This window comes from Hemitrygon akajei, chromosome 6 (genome assembly GCF_048418815.1).
Source record: "Hemitrygon akajei chromosome 6, sHemAka1.3, whole genome shotgun sequence".
In the NCBI taxonomy this organism is placed as follows: Eukaryota; Metazoa; Chordata; class Chondrichthyes; order Myliobatiformes; family Dasyatidae; genus Hemitrygon; species Hemitrygon akajei.
In genome coordinates, this window is record NC_133129.1 from 137,235,723 (window position 1) to 137,255,318 (window position 19,596).

The following is a 19,596-nucleotide window of genomic DNA, read 5'->3' on the forward strand; positions in this document are numbered from 1 at the left end:
ATTCAGTTAAATGATTACTGGGATTAATATAGAGTGAGTTTAATAGCAGATTGAAATATTCATGGGTTTCAAGCCAGGTATAGGTATTGATATAACTGATGTATCGATGACAAACTCTTCAGGGATGATGCTTGGGCAAGTCTACTCTGATGATATTTATACCCCTGTATTTCATCCCTCCTGATTGGTTTCCGCTCTTCCACCTGGTTTACAAATGAATTCCAGTGCTTACTTAGAGCAAGACCTTCGTCCTTGTTAAAATTCTTTTCCCCTAGCTTTTATTTCAATGGCTTCCTTCATCAGGCGGTCCCAAGAGCCAGCCCTTGGCGTGATACAGAAGATTTTAGAGAGAGACAGAGAACAAAGTATAATTTTTGCAAACATAAAACGAGCAAAATACATTCTCAATAGGGTTCAATAGGTACATTTAACGTCAGAACATGTATAAAATATGCATCCTGAAATTCTTTTTCTTCGCAAATGTCCACAAAAACAGAGGAGTGCCCCAAAGAATGAATGACAGTTAAACGTTAGAATCCCAAAGCCTCCCCCTCCCATGCACAAGCAACAGCAAGGCAACAAACCACCCACCCAGCTAGCAAAAAAGCATTGGCGCCCTCCACTGAGCACTCAAGCATGAAGCAAAACATCAATAAAGACACAGACTTGCAGTACCCCAAAGACTACTCATTCACTCACCTAGTAATTTGACATACCACAGGCTCTCTCTCTTTCCCTAACAAGGGAAAAAGAGGTGTCCCCATTTCACAGCGGGAGGGGAGACATAACGAACAACTCACTGATTTATGATGTTAAAAGTCTGTTGTGTTGCTCTTCCTGAGCTCTATGCCCAGAGAGTCAGCCCCAGGGCTCAGGTTTCTGAATACTCAGCCCACGGCAGCTAACTTGCTGCTCCTGATTTTCCCTGTTCTCCCGTGACGCCTCAGTCAGGGGCACCGGCCTTGAATCAGCCCATCTCCAGAGCCAAAAAATTCCGGCACCCTGAAGGCGAGATAGTCTTCCAGGCTGCATCCTTGGGATATCAAAAAGCAGCTGGTCGTGAGGCTCTGAGAGCAGGTCCCATTCCAACAAAGAACTGAAGTCAGAGTGTAACTCCAAGTCATGGTCTTCAAAAGAACCTTGAAAAGGAAAAAAAAGAAAGATCAAAGATAGAAATAGAGCTGTTTCTGCAGATGCAAGCAAAGGAGTCGTCGTTTAGTGCCATCTTGACTTTGCTCTGCTCTCCGACATCAAGTTAGAGTTTATGCAAATAGGAAACAGCTCTTCGGCCCAACTCAATACTGACTATATTGCCTTCCTGAGCTAACCCCATTTGCCTGTATTTGGCCCGTATCTTTCTAAACCTTTCCTAAGGACTTACCTGTTATGTTTGAGATACTGAGAAACCAAGTAGCCATGAATAACACGCACAAGAGATGGAAAGGTGAGGAACAAATCTGTTACTCTTTATTTTAATTAGTAAGTTATCTGCCCTGAATGCCTTCTCACGTTCAGTATGTGACACACACAGAAGCTTGACAGCAACCCATAAGGTATAAGGTCAAAGTATATACGAATACATAACAGTGCCTGTTTAAATGTCTTTTAAATATTGTAACTATTTAAAAGTGGTGCCTCCACCACTTCTTCTGCAGCTTATTCCATACACCCACCACCATCTGTGCAAAAACCTTGCCTTTCAGGTCCGCTTTGAATATTTCCTCAATCACCTTTAACCGGTGTCCTGTACTCCACTACCCCAGGGGAAATATTGTAGTTATTTCCTGTATTGATGTCTTGTGATTTTATAAATTCTATAAGGTCATCCCTCAACCTCCTACACTGCAGAAAAGAAAGCCCCAACTTATTCAGCTTCTTTTAATTCAAGCCCTCTGGTTCTGATGATATCCTTATGAATCTTTACTGCACCCTTTCCAGCTTAATGATACCCTTCGAATAACTGGACAACCAGAACGGCACACAGTTCTCCAGATGTGGTCTCATCAACGTCTTGTATTGTGACTTCTTAACCCTTGTAGTCAATGCTTGACCAATGATGTCTACCTGTGTCACTTCTTTCAGGAATCTATATACCACTAGCTCTCTCTGTCCTACAACATTCTCCAGGACCCAGGCATCTACTGTAAAAGTCCTGCCCTGGTTTAACTTTTTAAAAAAAGTAAATTTAAAATGTAAAAAAGAGTTAAATTCCCTATGCTATTCCTTGACTCACTTTCCTAGATGACCTAGATCATATTGTAATATTAGATAACCACTGTACCACCAACTTGGGTATCACATGCAAGCACACCAACTATGTAATCTACATTTGCATTCAAATCATTAATGTAGATAGCAAATTACAGAGGATCCTTAGAGAGAGGTGACATGGGATTGGAAGATGTAGAAACCTTGTGTTTAGAGTTAAGAAACTGCAAGGATAAAAAGACCCTGATAGGAGTTATAGACAGGTCCCCAAAAGCCAGGATATTAGATCTAAATTACAACGGGAGATAGAAAAGACATGTCAAAAGGGTAATGTTACGATAGTCATGTGGACTTTCAGTATACAGGTAGATTTGGATAATTAGGTTGGTGATGAATCCCAAGAGAGGGAATTTGTAGAATGCCTACAAGATAGCTTTTTGAAGCAGTTTATGGTTGAACCCTCTAAGGGAAAGGCAATTCTGCATTGGGTGTTGTGTAATGAACCATAATTGATTAGGGAGCTTAAGATAAAGGAACCCTTAGGAGTTAGTGGGCATAAAATGATAGAACTTACCGTGCAGTTTAAGGAGAAGCTAAAGTCAGATGTAACAGTATTATAGTGGAATAAAGGGAATTACAGAGGTGTGAGAGAATTGCTGACCAGAGTTGATTGGAAGAGGACACCATCAGGGAGGATGACAGAAGAACAATATCTGGTGTTTCTGGGAACAAATCATGGCTTGTCCTTGAAGCTTTTTTTTTAAAATAAAGGAACAGCATTAATCACTTTCCAGTCTTCTGCTACCTCACCCATGGCTAATAATGAAATAACTCTGCCAGTGCCCTAGTCATTTTATCTTTGACTTCCCACAATATCCTAGGTACAGCTGATAAAGCCTTTGGAATCTATTCATTTTTTTGTTTTGAGACTGCCTGTGTTTTGAAACTGTCAGCCCCTCCTCTTTTGTTACATAGATATGTTTTAACACATCACTATTTTCTGAATTGTGTAGCTTCCATACCTTCTCATAAGAAATACAGATGAGAAGCATTCATTTAAGACCTTACAGATGCAGTGGCTTGACACATATTGATCCTTAAGAGGACCTATTGTTTTCCTGGTTATCCATTTGCTCTTAATATATTTAGTCTCTTAAATTTCTCCTTTACTTTACCTGCCAAAGCTGTCTTGTATGCTTTTGTTGCCCGCCTGATACCCATCTTAACTGTATTCCTAAATCTCAAGGGATTTATTTGATTTCAACTGCTTATACCTGATACTTGCATATGTGCTGCCTCCTCTTTCCTGACCAGAGCCTTAATATACTCAAATACCTAGGTTCCCTAATCATGCCATCCTCTCCCAGTCAGCTTTACAAGTTCTTGCCTAATGTCATCCATATTAGCCTTGCCCCAATTTAGGACTTTAATTTTGGACGAGTTCTATCTTTTTCCATAAATTCAAGTTCATTATCATTCAACAGTAGACATGTACAGTACTGTGCAAAAGTCTAAGGTGTGTGTGTCTCTCACACATACACACGCGTGCGCACACACAGTGCTATATAACTGCCAAATGAGACAACGTTCTTCCTGATCAAGGTGCATAAGACAGTATATATAACTCACATATAAAGTAATATTACCACAAATAATAAGGTGCATATATGATACAAGTTTAAAAAATAAATAGTGTAACGCTACTGACACTTCATATATGATGATACCTGTCTATTGCCAGGGAGATCAGTAGTCTTACAGCCTGGGGGAAGAAACTGTTTCTCATCCTAATAGTTCTTGTCCTAATGCTACAGTACCTCTCCTGCTTGATGGTAGGGGACCAAAGAGGTTGTTGGATGGATGAGAGGCATCACTGTCAATGCTTTTTGGGGTCAGTATGCGCAGTGCTCCTGATAAATATCTCTAATATATAGAAGAGAGACCCTAATGATTCTGTCAGCAGTCCTCTCAATCCTTTGTAGGGACTTGCAATCAGATGCCTTGCAATTTTTGTACCAGTCGATGATGCTATTGGTCAGGACACTCTTGATGGTGCTCCTGTAAAATTACCGGTAGTTAGAATGGGGCGGGGGAGAGAGGAAGAGCCTCATTCACCTCAATCTCCTCAGGAAGTGGAGACACTACTGTGATTTATTGACCAAAGAGGTGGTGTTGAGGAACCAGGTAAAATTTTCTGTTATGTGCACTCATAAGAACTTGGTGCTCCTAACTCTTTCCACAGAGGAGTTGTGTACGTGCAGTGAGAAGTAGTCAGGCAGCATCTTCCTAAAGTCCGCAATGACCTTTTTGGTCATGTCCATGTTGAGACTGAAGTTCAGGTCATTCAACTGTACTCGTGTACATAGCTAAACGAATCAGCATTCCTCTGGGACCAAGGTGCAAAACTCAGTACATATATTATTTCATGTGCTGTATGTGAAATAACACAATAATATTAACAGATAATTACAAGATGACAAAGTGCATTTGTGTCATATAATTAAATACACAACAATATAATACAACCGACATTGTCATGTTGGCCCCCATCTGTTCAAGAATCTCTTTGACCTCCTATCATCAGGCTGGAGGTACAGTAGCATAAGTCCGAGAACTGCTAGGATGAGAAACAGCTTCTTGCCCAATGCCGTATGACTACTGAACTCCCTTCCACATGAAGCACCAGTAGTATTATACAGTTTACTTTTTAACTTGTATCATATATAATATGCACCTTATTATTTACTAATTTATTTGTGGTAATATTACTTTCTGTTATGTGTGTGAATTGACTCTGGATTGGGGATTGCCAAATGTTACGTGGATTTTCTGGTGTAGTCTGTTTTGTCATATGCTTTTGTGATATCATTCTGGGGGAACGTTGTCTCATTTTTTTAACTGCATTGCATTTGTGGTTTCTAAATGACAATAAACTGAATCTGAATTGTATGTACCGTGTTGTGCACTTTGGTCCAGAGGAACGTTATGACAATAAACTTAAACTTGAACTTGAAAAATAGTGCATAGTGGGCGGTGGCAAGTTGTTTTAAAGTCTCACAGCTTGAGGGGAAGGTTGTTACCCAGCCTAGCAGTGTGGCACCTTTGACGTGATTTTCCCAGCTCCATTGACTAGCACTAACTCAACTGCACTGCCTAGCATGAGTTATATTTTAGTTAAACTTGACTTCCGTTGTGAAACTTCTTTTGCATTTGCACAAAAGCAATTAAAAGTTTTCATATAACTTCGACTGCAAACTATAGCTTAATTTTCCAGTGTCAGATGTGAGAACAGCATTTTTTAAAGTTTGAGTTCAGATATCAAGGAGCGAGGTTTCACAACAAAACTCAATGAACTTTGAAAAGAGCATCAGTAAAACTAAACCTTTCAAATTATAGTGATTGTATGGCAGCTTGGTTTTTTTTACTTGTGGCTTAATTTATGTATTTATTTAATAAGTAAATATTTTTACTATAATTCAGTTTTTTTGCTATATTATCATGTATTGCATTGTACTGCTGCTGCAATGTTAACAAAATTTCACAATATATGCCAGTGATATTAAACCTGATTCTGATTCATGAGGAGGGAAAGACTGAGAAAGGTGAATTAGCAGAGAAAAATGAGCTGTTTTCAGGCACCTTGCATAATTTAATTAGTTCATAGTTGCTTTTGTCATTAGCAAAACAATAATAGTTAGGAAGTTATTGAAAGAAAAGTTGAAAATTGAGCAGCCACATCATTATTTACTAGATTTTCTGAAAAAACATAAATAATATGGCATAGCATCAAGTATCTCATTAAAATGGTGAATGGTGGAGTGAGGCAAGGCAGATTTGTAAATCACAAGGATCAGAGGATGGGGTACTATACAGTATTCATAACAGAGCTTCATGTTATGAATATATGTTTTTACCACAAATGCACCCACCAGCAGCTATAGAATAATGAGGGTCAAATAGCTTAGTGCTGATCATTGATCAAAACTACAGCACCATGTCAGGAAATTTTTCCAAATTATATTGGATAGTCATTATGTTTGTTATTTTTATTAGATAGTGGTGGATCATTCCCAGGAGTCCAAAAGCAATGTTTTACATAGGATGAAAATTAGAAATAAAAAATGGAAAATCACAGAAATACTCAGCAGTGCAGAGAGCATTGGAGAGAAACAAAGTTATCCTTTGAGAACATAGACAGATGCACTAACTATCTTGTACTGCCCTTATGAATTATGTAGCAAGATTGTGTAGTGTTGGAGTGGGTGGTTGGTAAGGACAGCAATACTGTGGCAGGGAGAGTCTAAGATGTTCTGATGTAATTCATTGCTTCTCACTAATGAACATTTGTTCAGTTGCTGTGGACAGGAAGAGTCAACTTATTATGCTATATGGAGTGATAACAAGACTTTGGATGAGGTCATCATCTCTGCTGCCATGCTGAACGAGCACATGCCTCATATTGTCATGGATGGACTCCACAAGGTATTTGCTAATCTGATTTTACCCCAACTAGCTAAGTATAATGAAGATAATTGGAACTGGTGAGGTTTATTAATACTTTCAGCATCAATCCCAATCGTAAATTTGAATGAAGCCAATTGCGAAGATACAGGCACGAGTTAGCTGTGCTTGATTGGGGATTTATGTGAAAAGGTGTAATGGTAAATAACCAATTGATAACATTTACTAATGATTTACAAGAAATATATTACCTTTAAGAAAATGAAACAACAGGAAATGTAATCCAGCCATGGCTATCAAAAGAAATTAAAGAAAATATTAGATCAAAGAAAAAGGCTTTTGATGATGCCAAAAAAAAATGAGTCTTAGAATCAGGAAAATTTTGTAAATCAGAAAAGGACCAAGGCATTGATAAGAAAAGGGAAATAGAAGACAAAAGCAGTCTATTGAGAAACTTAAGATTGTAAGAGCTTCTGAAGATAAGTTTTTAAAAAAAGGTAACATGGATCCCATATTAGGAAAGCAAAGTTTTTTTTTAATGGTGAGCAATTGAAAGATGCTAGGACCTGTGCATTCTTGTACATAATTTACTGAAATTTAATATGCAGATTATACAAGCAATTAGGGAGACAAACTGCATGTTTGGTCTTTAAATTTTCAGCAGCAGGGCCAGAACCTGTAAGATGGCTAGTGTTGGCTGAAGGAAAATAATACTTAGATTTGAGACTCTTTGCTAAAATGGAGCTAACAGCACTGAAACTAAGAGAGTAACCAAAAAGTGACTTCCCTCCAGCGCTACCCTGTGCTAAACTTGATGGGACAAAGTTTCATGTTTAATTTTTCTATGGATGGTAAAGTGCTGCTGCAGAAATGCTGCTGTCATGCAGCCCCAAAAAACTGGATTTGTGTTCCCCTGGTGGAGTTTGCGCACTCTTCCTCCAATCACATGTGTCACGTACCCTGTGACAGGTTAAAGAACCAGCAGAAATAGAAAACACCGTGGAGTCTGGTATTGCTATAAACTAATGCTATTTATTAGTAACTACGCAATACAGTAATATAAATGCAGATATATCAAATAGGTTGTCCTCCGAAGTCCTTTGGAAGTCACCGACTGTGACCACAACAAAGGGGACCGTTCTTCTGTGGTGGAATTATTAACCCAGGCGAGGGTTGGACACACGAATAACTCCCCACCGGCCACACCCTTTTCACACTGCGAGAGCCACTGATCAATTCTCCTGATCGATCCTCCAAAACCCATCCTTTCTGTGGGCACAACAAAGCTCATTCAGTGTCCAAAACCATGTGTCTATAGGTCTATCAGCTGACCTATTTATCTCACTGTGCTGAACACCAGCAATCTATCAAACAGCTTCTTCCTTCTCTCTCTCTAAGAATACAGAAGCTGACAGTGTCCTTGCAAAAGTGTAAACGTGCTTGCAGAGAAACCATAACACCAACTCCGAGCAGTCTTTGCCTTTCTCTCTCTCTCTTAATAACAAGGTCAGACAGACAGACATACTTTATTGATCCCGACGGAAATTGGTTTTCATTACAGCCGCACCAACTAAGAATAGTGTAGAAATATAGCAATATAAAACTATAAATAATTAATAAGTTAGTCATGCCAAGTGGAAATAAGTCCAGGACCAGATTATTGGCTCAGGGTGTCTGACACTCCGAGGGAGGAGTTGTAAAGTTTGATGGCCGCAGGCAGGAATGACTTCCTGTGACGTTCAGTGTTACATCTCGGTGGAATGAGTCTCTGGCTGAATGTACTCCTGTGCCTAACCAGTACATTATGGAGTGGATGGGAGTCATTGTCCAAGATGGCACGCAACTTGGACAGCATCCTCTTTTCAGACACCACCATCAGAGAGTCCAGTTCCACCCCAACAACATCACTGGTGTTACGAATGAGTTCGTTGATTCTGTTGGTGTCTGCTGCCCTCAGCCTACTGCCCCAGCACACAACAGCAAACGTGATAGCACTGGCCACCACAGACTCGTAGAACATCCTCAGCATCATCTGGCAGATGTTAAAGGACCTCAGTCTCCTCAGGAAGTAGAGACGGCTCTGACCTTTTTTGTAGACAGCCTCAGTGTTCTTTGACCAGTCCAGTTTATTGTCAATTCATATCCCCAAGTATTTGTAATCCTTCACCATGTCCACACTGACCCCTTGGATGGAAACAGGGGTCACCGGTGCCTTAGCCTTCCTCAGGTCCACCACCAGCTCCTTAGTCTTTTTCACATTAAACCGCAGATGATACTGCTCACACCATGTGACAAAGTTTCCCACCGTAGCCCTGTACTCAGCCTCATCTCCCTTGCTGATGCATCCAACTATGGCAGAGTCATCAGAAAACTTCTGAAGATGGCAAGACTCTGTGCAGTAGTTGAAGTCCGAGGTGTAGATGGTGAAGAGAAAGGGAGACTGGACAGTCCCCTGTGGAGCCCCAGTGCTGCTGACCACTCTGTCTGACACACTGTGTTGCAAGTGCATGTACTGTGATCTGTCAGTCAGGTAATCAATAATCCATGACACTAGGGAAGCATCCACCTGCATCACTGTCAGCTTCTCACCCAGCAGAGCAGGGCAGATGATGTTGAATGCACTGGAGAAGTCAAAAAAACATGACCCTCACAGTGCTCGCCGGCTTGTTCAGGTGGGTGTAGACATGGTTCAGCAAGTAGACGATGACATCCTCAACTCCTAGTCAAGGCTGAAAGGCGAACTGGAGGGGGTCTAAGTGTGGCCTAACCATAGGCTGGAGCTGCTCTAGAACAAGTCTCTCCAGGGTCTTAATGATGTGGGAGGTCAATGTCACCGGTCCGTAGTCATTGGAGCCACTGGGGCGCAGTGTATTCGGTACAGGAACGAGGCAGGACGTCTTCCACAGCACAGGAACCCTCTTGAGACTCAGGCTCAGGTTGAAGACATGGTGAAGTACTCCACATAGCTGGGGGGGCACCCTGGGGCTGACACCATCCGGGCCTGCAGCCTTGCTTGGGTGGAGACGTTTCAGCTGTCTTCTCACCTGTTCAGCTGTGAAGCCCACAGGTGTCCGGTGTTGAACAACTCCCTCTCTCTTTACAAAAACACAGTTCATAGGAGTAATTCAGGATCCCGTCACACATGGAATCCCTAGTGCTCTAGTTTTGTCTTACAACCTTCTGACATTGATTGGCTTCTGTAAATTACCCCTAGTGTATGGATGGGAGGAAGACTTGGGGGAGTTGATGGAGCTGTGAGATAGTAATAAGTTACAGAGAAATAGGAGTGATGTGATTGATGCAGATACTCTGGAAGCATGTTTGATGGCCCAAGTTGCCTCCCTCAGTGTTGTATGAAATATGAAATCCAGAGATTACTGTCCACATCATGTTGAACGCAAAACTTCACTCAAAGTTTTTTAAAGTAGATCTGAATTACTCTACTGAATTGGTAATTTTGTGATATTACTTCATATATCATTGCACTCTGTGACTGCAATAACTAGGTTGTAAAATGATTGCTCATTTACATGAAAGAATGCAGATATTTTAGAAACAAATATCATTTATGTCTAATCAGTATCACATAAATTCTAATTATCCTCCTCATCACTATGTTCTTTTTGCCTTCAGAAACCAAGAGACTTTTTTTTCCAAAATAAACCATTTTCAACTCCTGGTCAAATAATGTACTAAGATCTTTAATATCTGTGTTAACAAGCAGTAGTTGTCTTGGTTTAAAGTCTCATCCAAAACACTGCAACCTATTGTTAACACTTGCTGACAGTTTATGCTCCAGTGATTAAATGGGTTTTTAAAGCCATAAACCTGAGGCATGTGTGGGTGGTGGTGTGGGAGCATGGCTGGTAACTGAATTATACTACAATTTAAGTTTTTTAAACTCTTTGAAATGCATGTTGATTAAGTCAAAATATTGACCCACACCTCTGAAGAACATTTCTCAAAGCATGTAAACATTCATACCCAGGACTAAAATAACCTTGTTCACATGAAACCTTTCGTTCATGTTCACTCCCTTTTTCTATCTGCATTACATTAGCCTTAGATTGGTACCAGTCTCACATTGAAGCCTTCTGTCAAATGGAATCTGTGATCATTGTGGGTGTTTATGGTGAATGGAAGTCAGGAAAATTTCAAATTACACCAGCCTTTTTTTTAAGAAATAAAGCTCCTTCCTTATTGAGCAAAAGTAGGAGAGCCTGCACTGATGTATCATATCTATCTGAGCAAGTTATGACTGTGCTACAGAAAGCATTCACAGTAGGAATTCTGCAAAAGTAGTAAGGAAGTAGGCTGCAAGAAAATCCTAAGCAGCATTGCATACTAATGCACTGCATGTTCTTTAATTTTGACTTGTTATGTGGCTCTGTGGATTAAATATGAAGCCAATGATTATTCAATCATTTTGATAAGTACTCAAACCTTTTATGTTATAAAAATACTTGACAGATTTTTATATCACTACTTGAGAGAGAACTACTCATGTTACATCAAAAACTACTCGTTTCATCTAAGTGAATGTAAAAAGGTTGAAAATTTAAAGTGAAAAATTCCTCAGAAGTAGAACGCATGTGCTACTCAAAAATAATGGGTGGATCACAAACAAAGAAGTCCACTTCCATTTTCCAGGATTGTTGAGAGCAGTTAAATTTTCTCTGTTAAAAATATTATAAAGTTTGACATTGTTCAAATTCAAGGCTCTACCTGTCATACAAACATGCACTCTTGATGTTTTCACTTCACCATATCAGTCACAAACCTTATTTTGTGCTGTCATTCATTATCATAATAAAATTGTGTGGAACTTGCCCAAAAGGCAGTTGAGATTTCCAGCCTCTTAAACCAAGCTCTTAGACCTCCAATCACAAATTAATTTTCATGGAATTGTTCCAGAAGGGATGCATTTTTTTTATAACAAGTACCCGGTACTCACTTTACCAATAAAAACACAAAATGCTGGCAGAACTCAGCAGACCAGACAGCATCTATGGGAGGAGGTAGTGACGACGTTTCGACCCGAAACGTCTGGCCTGCTGAGTTCTGCCAGCATTTTGTGTTTTTATTTATTTCCAGCATCTGCAGATTCACTCGTGTTGCTCACTTTACCAATAGATTGTTTTCTTGTTTAACCAGGTACTAGAGAATTATAACAAGGGGAAGACTGCTTTACTTGGTGCAGCAAAGGTAATGGTCAGCCCAACAGAAGTGGATTTGAATCCTGACATGATTATGCAGCAGCAACCCCAAGCAATAGAACATGGAGATCAAAGGAGGAACAGCAGTGTTAAGTAAGAACACACTTTGGTAAATGTACTAATGAAGCCACATTGCAAGCCTAAAGCTGGTTAGAATGCATGATATGTTTCAGTCCAAGACCTTAAGTTTGCTTTTTTTAAAGAGTTTAAAAATTAACAGAAGTGTAATAACTAAGCTGTGCTGCACAGTTTTAAAAATGGGTAAAAGAGTTCAATACTGTACCTTCTTCTGTCCAGTTGTCATTCAGGAGTCCGATTAAACTCAGAACTAACTAGGTGAGTAACATGAACGAAATCGTCAGAGTTTAAGTAAAATTTGCAGACTTGGTGAAAAATGGAATCCATCTTGTACCTAGAATATATTAATTCAATTATTGCCGTTTTATTTTGGTTCCTTTTTTAAAAAAAGACAGCATCCTTCTTTAATACTCTACTCTTACCAAAAAATTAGAACCATGTGCCACCTGTATTTCACTCATAAAAAGCAATATTTAATTACTTGCATTCATTTCTGGTAGAAATCCAGTCACCAGTAAGTTAGACTGGACTCTATCATTCCTAATGCATATTTCATTATTATACATAATAACATCAATCTCTGTAGCCCACTTAACTTAATTAACATCATGAAACTGATCAAAAGATCACTATACATTACCTTCATAAATTAACTTAGAATAAAATGAGGAGTATGTTATGCTGCAGCTAATGAACTGCAAGTGATTGAACAGGCAACTCCTCCCCACTGCAGGCTTCCCATGGAATTTCTTTTAAGAAATTAACATACAGAGTTTCTGTAAGGTTTAAGGCTTCTGTGAACTGACACATGTAGGTCACTGGTACAGAAACACAAGAGGTTCTGCCAATGCTGGAAATCTTAAGTATCATATACAAAATGCTGGAAGCAGCAAGACAGACAGAATTTATGGAGGGGATTAAATAGTTGGCATTTCAGGATAAGACCCTTCACCAGGACTGGATAGGAAAGGTACAGAAGCCAGAACCTCTTGTTTAGTGAACATAATGAGTGTTGCTGATCATGGGCTTGAGGCCATTAGAGAAGGTGGAGATGAATCAACATATTGGAGGGAGATTGTAAATCTGGTTGAGTGGTGCCGCAACAATAACCACTCATTCGATATCAGCAAAATCAAAGAGCTGATTATCAGCTGTAGGAGGAAGAAGCTGGAGGTCCAGGAGCCAATCCTCATTAAGGGAACAGAGGCACAGAGGGTCAGTAGCTTTAAATTCTTTGGCGTCAATATATTAAAGGATCTGACCTGGAACCAGGGTAAAAGTATCATCATAAAGAAGACACAATTACACCTTTACTTTCTTAGAAGATTACATAGATTTGGCGTGACACCACATGCTTTAAGAAATTTTTATAGATGCTCAACAGATGGCAGGGTGGAGATATGGCCATACCAAAGGAGGTGAAAGGCACTCCTTCCCTCCACTTACCTGCAGGTCACCCATGGGCAAGGTGTAGCACCTGTTTAGCCCCTCCCCCTCAATCAGGTCACATGAAGCTATGGGAACAGGTGGTGGAAGGCCATATGAGCAGCAGGTATGTCCTGCTTATAACAAGTCCTGGTTATGTGACCACTGACACCAGGCAAGCAATCTCTGAAGAATATTGATAATGGCTGGGGTTACCAGTCTTGTAAGGACACTGCACAGAAGAAGGCAATGCCAAACCACTTATGTAGAAAAATTTGCCAAGAACAACCATGATCACTCATGTCATATGACATTGCACATAACGATCAAAGGATGCACAGTGGAATGTATTTTAATTGGTTGCATCACAGCCTGGCATAGAACCACTGATGCCAAGGAATGGGAAAGGCTACAGACAGTAGTGGATACAGTCCAGCCCATCACTGGTGAGGCACTACCCAGCAGTTACCTTTACATAGAGCGCTGCCACAGCTTCTCACTATCACCATTGGGCAGGAGATACAGAAACCTTAGGATCCACACAACCAGGTTAAGAAATAATTATTACCCTACAACCATCAGGCTTCTGAACTAGCAGTGAAAGCTTCATTCGTCTCTACTCTGAACAGATAATACAACCTATAGACCCGCTTTCATGGACTCTTTACAACTCTTGTTCTTAGTATTACTTTTATTTGTGTATTTTGTCTTCTTTAGCCATTGGTGTTTGTTTATGTCAAATCTAATCTTGGAAGAATGCTGTGAACAAAGGCAACCCTTGTAGTTGGTTTTCATAGATTTGACAAAGGCATTTGATGCAGTAGACCACCAAGCTTGCTGGCATTTATTGTCAAGACATGGCTGCTCTATGACAAATCTGGCTGCTCAGCCCTTTATCCAACCCTCCATAAAAGTTGATATCACCCTTAAAAATATCGCACTTTCCCTACTTTGGCAGCATTCCCTTCTCAAAAGCAGACATTGACTTGGAGATCAACCACCTCCTGAGTAGTGCCAGTGGAGCCTAGGCAGGGTTAAGGAAAAGAATCTTTGAAGACCGTGACCTACAGATCCAAACAAAGCTTTTGGTCTATAGAGTAGTCGTCCTTCCTATATTACTATAAAATAATTGAATTATGGACCACCTACAGAAAGCATATGAAAGCTCAAGAACAATACCACCTAAGAGCCTAACAAAAGATTTTGAGGATCAGCTGGAAGGACAGACACACTAACACCAGTGTACTGGAGGAGGCCAACATGAACAGCATCTCCAATACAATAAAGCAATACCAACTCTGATAGATAAGTTATGTTATCTGGATGCCTATCTCACATCTCCCCAAACTAATCCTTAGTTGAAGGAAGGTCATCGAGCCCCAGTGGACAAAAGAAATATTTCAAAGACAACATCAAAATCAACATGAAGAAATCCAACATTACATCTAAAAACTGGGAAGACGTTGCACTCAATAGCTACAGCTGGATGAAATCTGTTGAAGAGGGAGCTACGCTGCATGAGAATGCCATCTGGTGTGCTGCAAAGAACAAGCGGCAGCTGCGAAAGGACAGAAAGGAAAGACCCACCCATTAACTGCAGCCACCACTTTCTGTTGTCCATCTTAGAGTTTGCTCAGTGATCAAGCAAAGAGTCATGCACTAAAAAAACCCAACATTATCTCTCATCTCCATGTGAATGATTTTGGTAACAGCCAACTGGAATACTATGTGTAGGTCAGGTTTATATACCTTTAAATAATAACAAACCACAATAATGATTGCTTAAAACAAAAGTGCTTCAATTTTATTAGTTTTTATGTGAACTGCAGTTTAGCAATAGTGCTGCCATTTATCACTCCAAAATGCCTATTGTCCAATTTCAGATTTAAAACATTTCAGCTGCCAGATGAATTTGAAGATCTGGGTTTAAATAGTTTAGAAAAGTTTTGTTTCTGGTATTTAAGTGAAGGTATATGACATTGAAGGAATTAGATTGAGATTGTACACAGGGAGTAAGAAGTGAATGCTATTATTTTTAATGATCTTAATGTGATAACTTTGTTAAGACCGTGCATGTAAATTAAACAAAGGCATAAAAAGATTACATGTGTGTCAGTTTTTCCTTTCCCAGAAACTAAAGCATCTCTGGGCCAATCATCAGACCATGTAATTAATTCCATTTCACCAAATAACTTCAAAGGGCTAGACCAGTAACTAGATATAACAGAAGTCATTTAGAGAGACTTTATATCATATAATATCAGTGAAGATTCATATGGTCTCCCAGTCGTGTGTTGATCGCAGAGGGATTGGAAAGTAATTGTCTCCCCAGTATGCTTTGTATTTTTGCTTCATGTTTTTAATCTTCCCTTGGTAGCTGCCATCTAAGTATCTTGATGTAATGCTTTAAGCAACATAGATGTATATGGTATATTAGGGGTTCTTCTCATTTCTTAGCCTGCTGTATTCATAACCTTTCATCACTTTACGTAAACTGAGTACATCCTGCTTTTCCTTTTCAAACATATTTCTGAATGCCTTCATGGCCCATGAGTCTGATATTGTAATTGCAATATCCAAGCCCAAAAAACTCTGATCATGAGTGATTTGATGTTGTGAGATGATAAATGTAAAAAATAATTCAAATATTCAGCTGCAGAATACAGATGGAAATAATTAATTACAATGTTGGAGCAGTGACTACCTGTAGAAACGCAATAGCTTTATTTTTGATGCAACACACACAAAATGCTAGTGGAACTCAGCAGGTCAGACAGTGTCTATGGAAATTAATAAACAGTCGACGTTTCTGTCCGAGGCCCTTCATCAGGACTGGAAATGAAGGCGGAGAGATGCCAGAATAAGGTGGAAGAGGGGAAGGATGACAGGCTGGAAGGTGATAGATGAAGCCAGGTGGGTGGGGGAGGGAAATGTAGTATGAAGCTGGGATGTGATGATTGTAAAAGGCAGACTGAGCAATTCAAATGGTTTTTTTTTTTGCTTTGATGCTCATTCTTGTACCCTACTTCTGCAATATATTGGAATGTGATAATTGTTGACTTAAGTGCTATACTATGGCTTAAGTTTCTAGTGTTTCCTGCTTGATTTCTTTCAATTTGCTATCTATTTATTTTGAAAAGCCCCATAACACCAACTCTAGCCTCTTTTCTATACCTGTCTCATGTTTTTGTTGTTTCTTATCCACCTCTTCTGTCACAAAGTTACTGAACAATAAAGTTAGGTAATAAATGCTCTATATATATTATCTTGTGCTAATAGCAGTTGATATTGGTATGATGATAGCTACATGAGAGCATTTGTCCTACTACTGACATTAATTATAAGTATAATGCAGCAAGAGGTAAGATGTCTATTTCCAACCTTAAAAGAATACCCTTTTAAATCAACATGACACTTTTGAATCAATTTATAGCTTCTTGAATAGCACGGTCTCTTTGCTATAGGCTGGTGCTGAATTAATGGAAACTTCTTAGCTATGTTATCATTCTTGAAACATTGCTAGGCCTGTTTCAAATTCTTTTGATAAGAGAAGAGGAGAAACTAATCACCAGTGCACATTGATTTGAGATAAATTCAAACTAGGGAAAGCATATCAATATTATGATAGAGAAGGTATATCAGAAGCTAATGAAACAAGCTCTTCAGTCCATTTATCTTCACTCTCCCAGTGAAGTGAAGAGAATAGAGCCCAGCGGAGAGAATAGAGATGTGTTTACACTTATAAAAATGCAGACAAGGGAAAATTATAAATAAAACATAGAGATGCCTAAAGTGAATCCTACCCCAAAAGAATTTGTTACTTCTCTGTTCTTGAACCTCCTTATACTGGAGGATCCTGATGGAAGCAGTGAGGAAGGCAAGCAAATCCTAACAAAATAAATGAAATTTTCTCTTTTCAGTCTCCATAAAGAGTTACTCTTATTATTTTAGGAATGGTTAGTATGTTCTAAAGAAATGCTCACAATCTTGCCAACTTAAAAAGCCTGCAAAAAGGACTAATACCTTTGAAAGATGATTCAGGTTCCAAAAAAAAAATGACAGTATGAAAATGTCTTTGAAAATAGATCTAATATGTAATGAAGAAGAGTTGGATGGCAAATACAATGTGATTTGCATGAAATACAATGAAATATAAACATACAATATATAAGCCTAATTCTGTCTTAAACTTTTCTTGATTGTTATGTAGATTTATCATAATGTGCACCACTGGTTAAGTGATATTCCATCAAATTTATGGAATATACAAAATACTCTTGGTAACAGTGGTGCAATTACTGAAAGAAGAAGTGGATTTTGAAGCCAAAATGGCATGTATTTCAAGGGGTATAGAATATATTGATTCCAGGAATGAAAGGGTTACCATATGAGGAATGTCTGGCAGCTCTTGGACTGTATTCCCTGGAGTTCAGGAGACTGAGATGGGGATCTCATAGAAACATTCCAAATGTTAAAAGGCCTGAACAGATTAGATATGGCAAAGGTATTTCCCACGGTAGGGGAGTCTAGGACAAGAGGGCATGACTTCAGGATTGAAAGATATCCATTTAGAACAGATGCGGAGAAATTACTTTAGACGGGTTGGTAAATCTGTGGAATTTGTTGCCACGAGCAGCTGTGGAGGCCAAGTCATTGGGTTCATTTAAGGTTAAGATAAATAGAATCTTGATTAGCCAGGGCACGAAAGGGTATGGAGAGAAGGTGGGGGAGTGGGGATGACTGGAAGAATTGGATCAGCCCATGATTGAATGGTGGAGTAGACCCAATGGGTCGAATGGCCTGCTTCTGTTCCTATATCTTATGCTCTTATAAAAGCAAGGGGATAATGCTAAGCTTTTGTAAAACAATAGTCAGGCCACACTTGGAGTATTGTCAACAGTTTTGGGCCCCATATCTCAGAAAGAATGTGTTGTTATTGGAGAGAATACAGAGGAGATTTACGAGGATGATTCCATGAATGAAAGAGTTAACATAATTGGAGCATTTGGCAGTTTTGGGCCTGTACTCACTAGAATTTAGAAGAATGTTGGGGGGGGGGGGAACTCTGTTGAAAGGACTAGATAGGGTGGATGTGAAGAGGATGTTTCCTGTGGTGGGAGTATCCAGAACTAGAGGGCACAGCCTCAAAATTGAGGGATGACCCTTTAGAACAGAGGTAAGGAGGAATTTTTTTTTTGTCAGAGAGTAGTAAATCTGTGGAATACTCTGCCACAGACTGCGGTGGAGGCCAAGTCCATGGGTATATTTAAGGCTGAAGTTGATGGTTTCCTTGATTGGTCAGGGAATCAAAGGATATGGTAAGAAGGCAGCTGTATGGGGTTGAGGGGGATCTATGATCAGCCATGATGGAATGTGGAGCAGATGATGAGCTGAATGGCCCAATTATGCTCCTATGTCTTATGGTCTTGTGGCCCCAAACAGTCCTTCCAGATGAGGTGACACTTCACCTGTGAGCCTGTTGGGGTCATTTACTGTGTCCAGTGCTCCTGCCGTGGCTCCTGTATATTGGTGAGACCTGATGTAGATTGCGAGACTGCTTAGCCATGAATCTATGCTCCGTCAGTCAGAAGTAGGATCTCCCTTTGGCCATCCATTTTAATTCTACTTCCTGTTCCTGTTCCAATATGTCTATCTGTGGCCTCCTCTACAGTTATGATGGTGCCACACTTGGGTTGGAGAAATATCACCTTGTATTTTGTCTGGGTATCCTTCAACCTGATGGCATGAACATTGATTTCTTGAATTTCCTGTAATTTCCCCCCCTTCACATTCCCATTCCCCATCCCCTTTTCCCTCTCTCACCTTATCTCCTTGCCTGCCCATTGCCTCCCTCTGGTGCTCCTCCCCCTTTGCTTTCGTCCATGGACTTCTGTTCTCTCCTATTAGATTCCAACTTCTCCAGCCCTGCATCTCTTTCACCAATAACTTCCCAGCTCTTTACTTCACCCCTCACCGTCCTGGCCTCATCTATCACCTTGTGTTTCTCTCTCCCCTTCCTCCACCTTGTAAATCTCATCATTTTTTTCTCCAGTCCTGCTGAAGGGTCTTGGCCTGCAATGTCAACTGTACTCTTTTTCATAGATGCTGCCTGGCCTGCTGTGTTCCACCAGCATTTTGTGTGTGTTGCTTCTATAATTCTGCTGCTGGACACTTAGGTAAAAGTGTCACCATTGTTTATGAAATACAT

At 39.8% G+C, this 19,596-nt stretch overlaps 1 protein-coding gene across 7 annotated transcripts in view; it reads left to right on the forward strand.

The window, feature by feature from the left end:
* Nucleotides 1-19,596, forward strand: part of dagla (diacylglycerol lipase, alpha) — a 350,361-nt gene that overhangs the window by 311,858 nt on the left and 18,907 nt on the right. For all 7 annotated transcript variants that reach the window (XM_073049359.1, XM_073049360.1, XM_073049358.1 and 4 more), the window contains 2 exons: nucleotides 6,561-6,690; nucleotides 11,824-11,978. In XM_073049359.1, coding sequence (XP_072905460.1) covers nucleotides 6,561-6,690; nucleotides 11,824-11,978 — 285 coding nt within the window. The remainder of the gene's footprint in view (nucleotides 1-6,560; nucleotides 6,691-11,823; nucleotides 11,979-19,596) is intronic.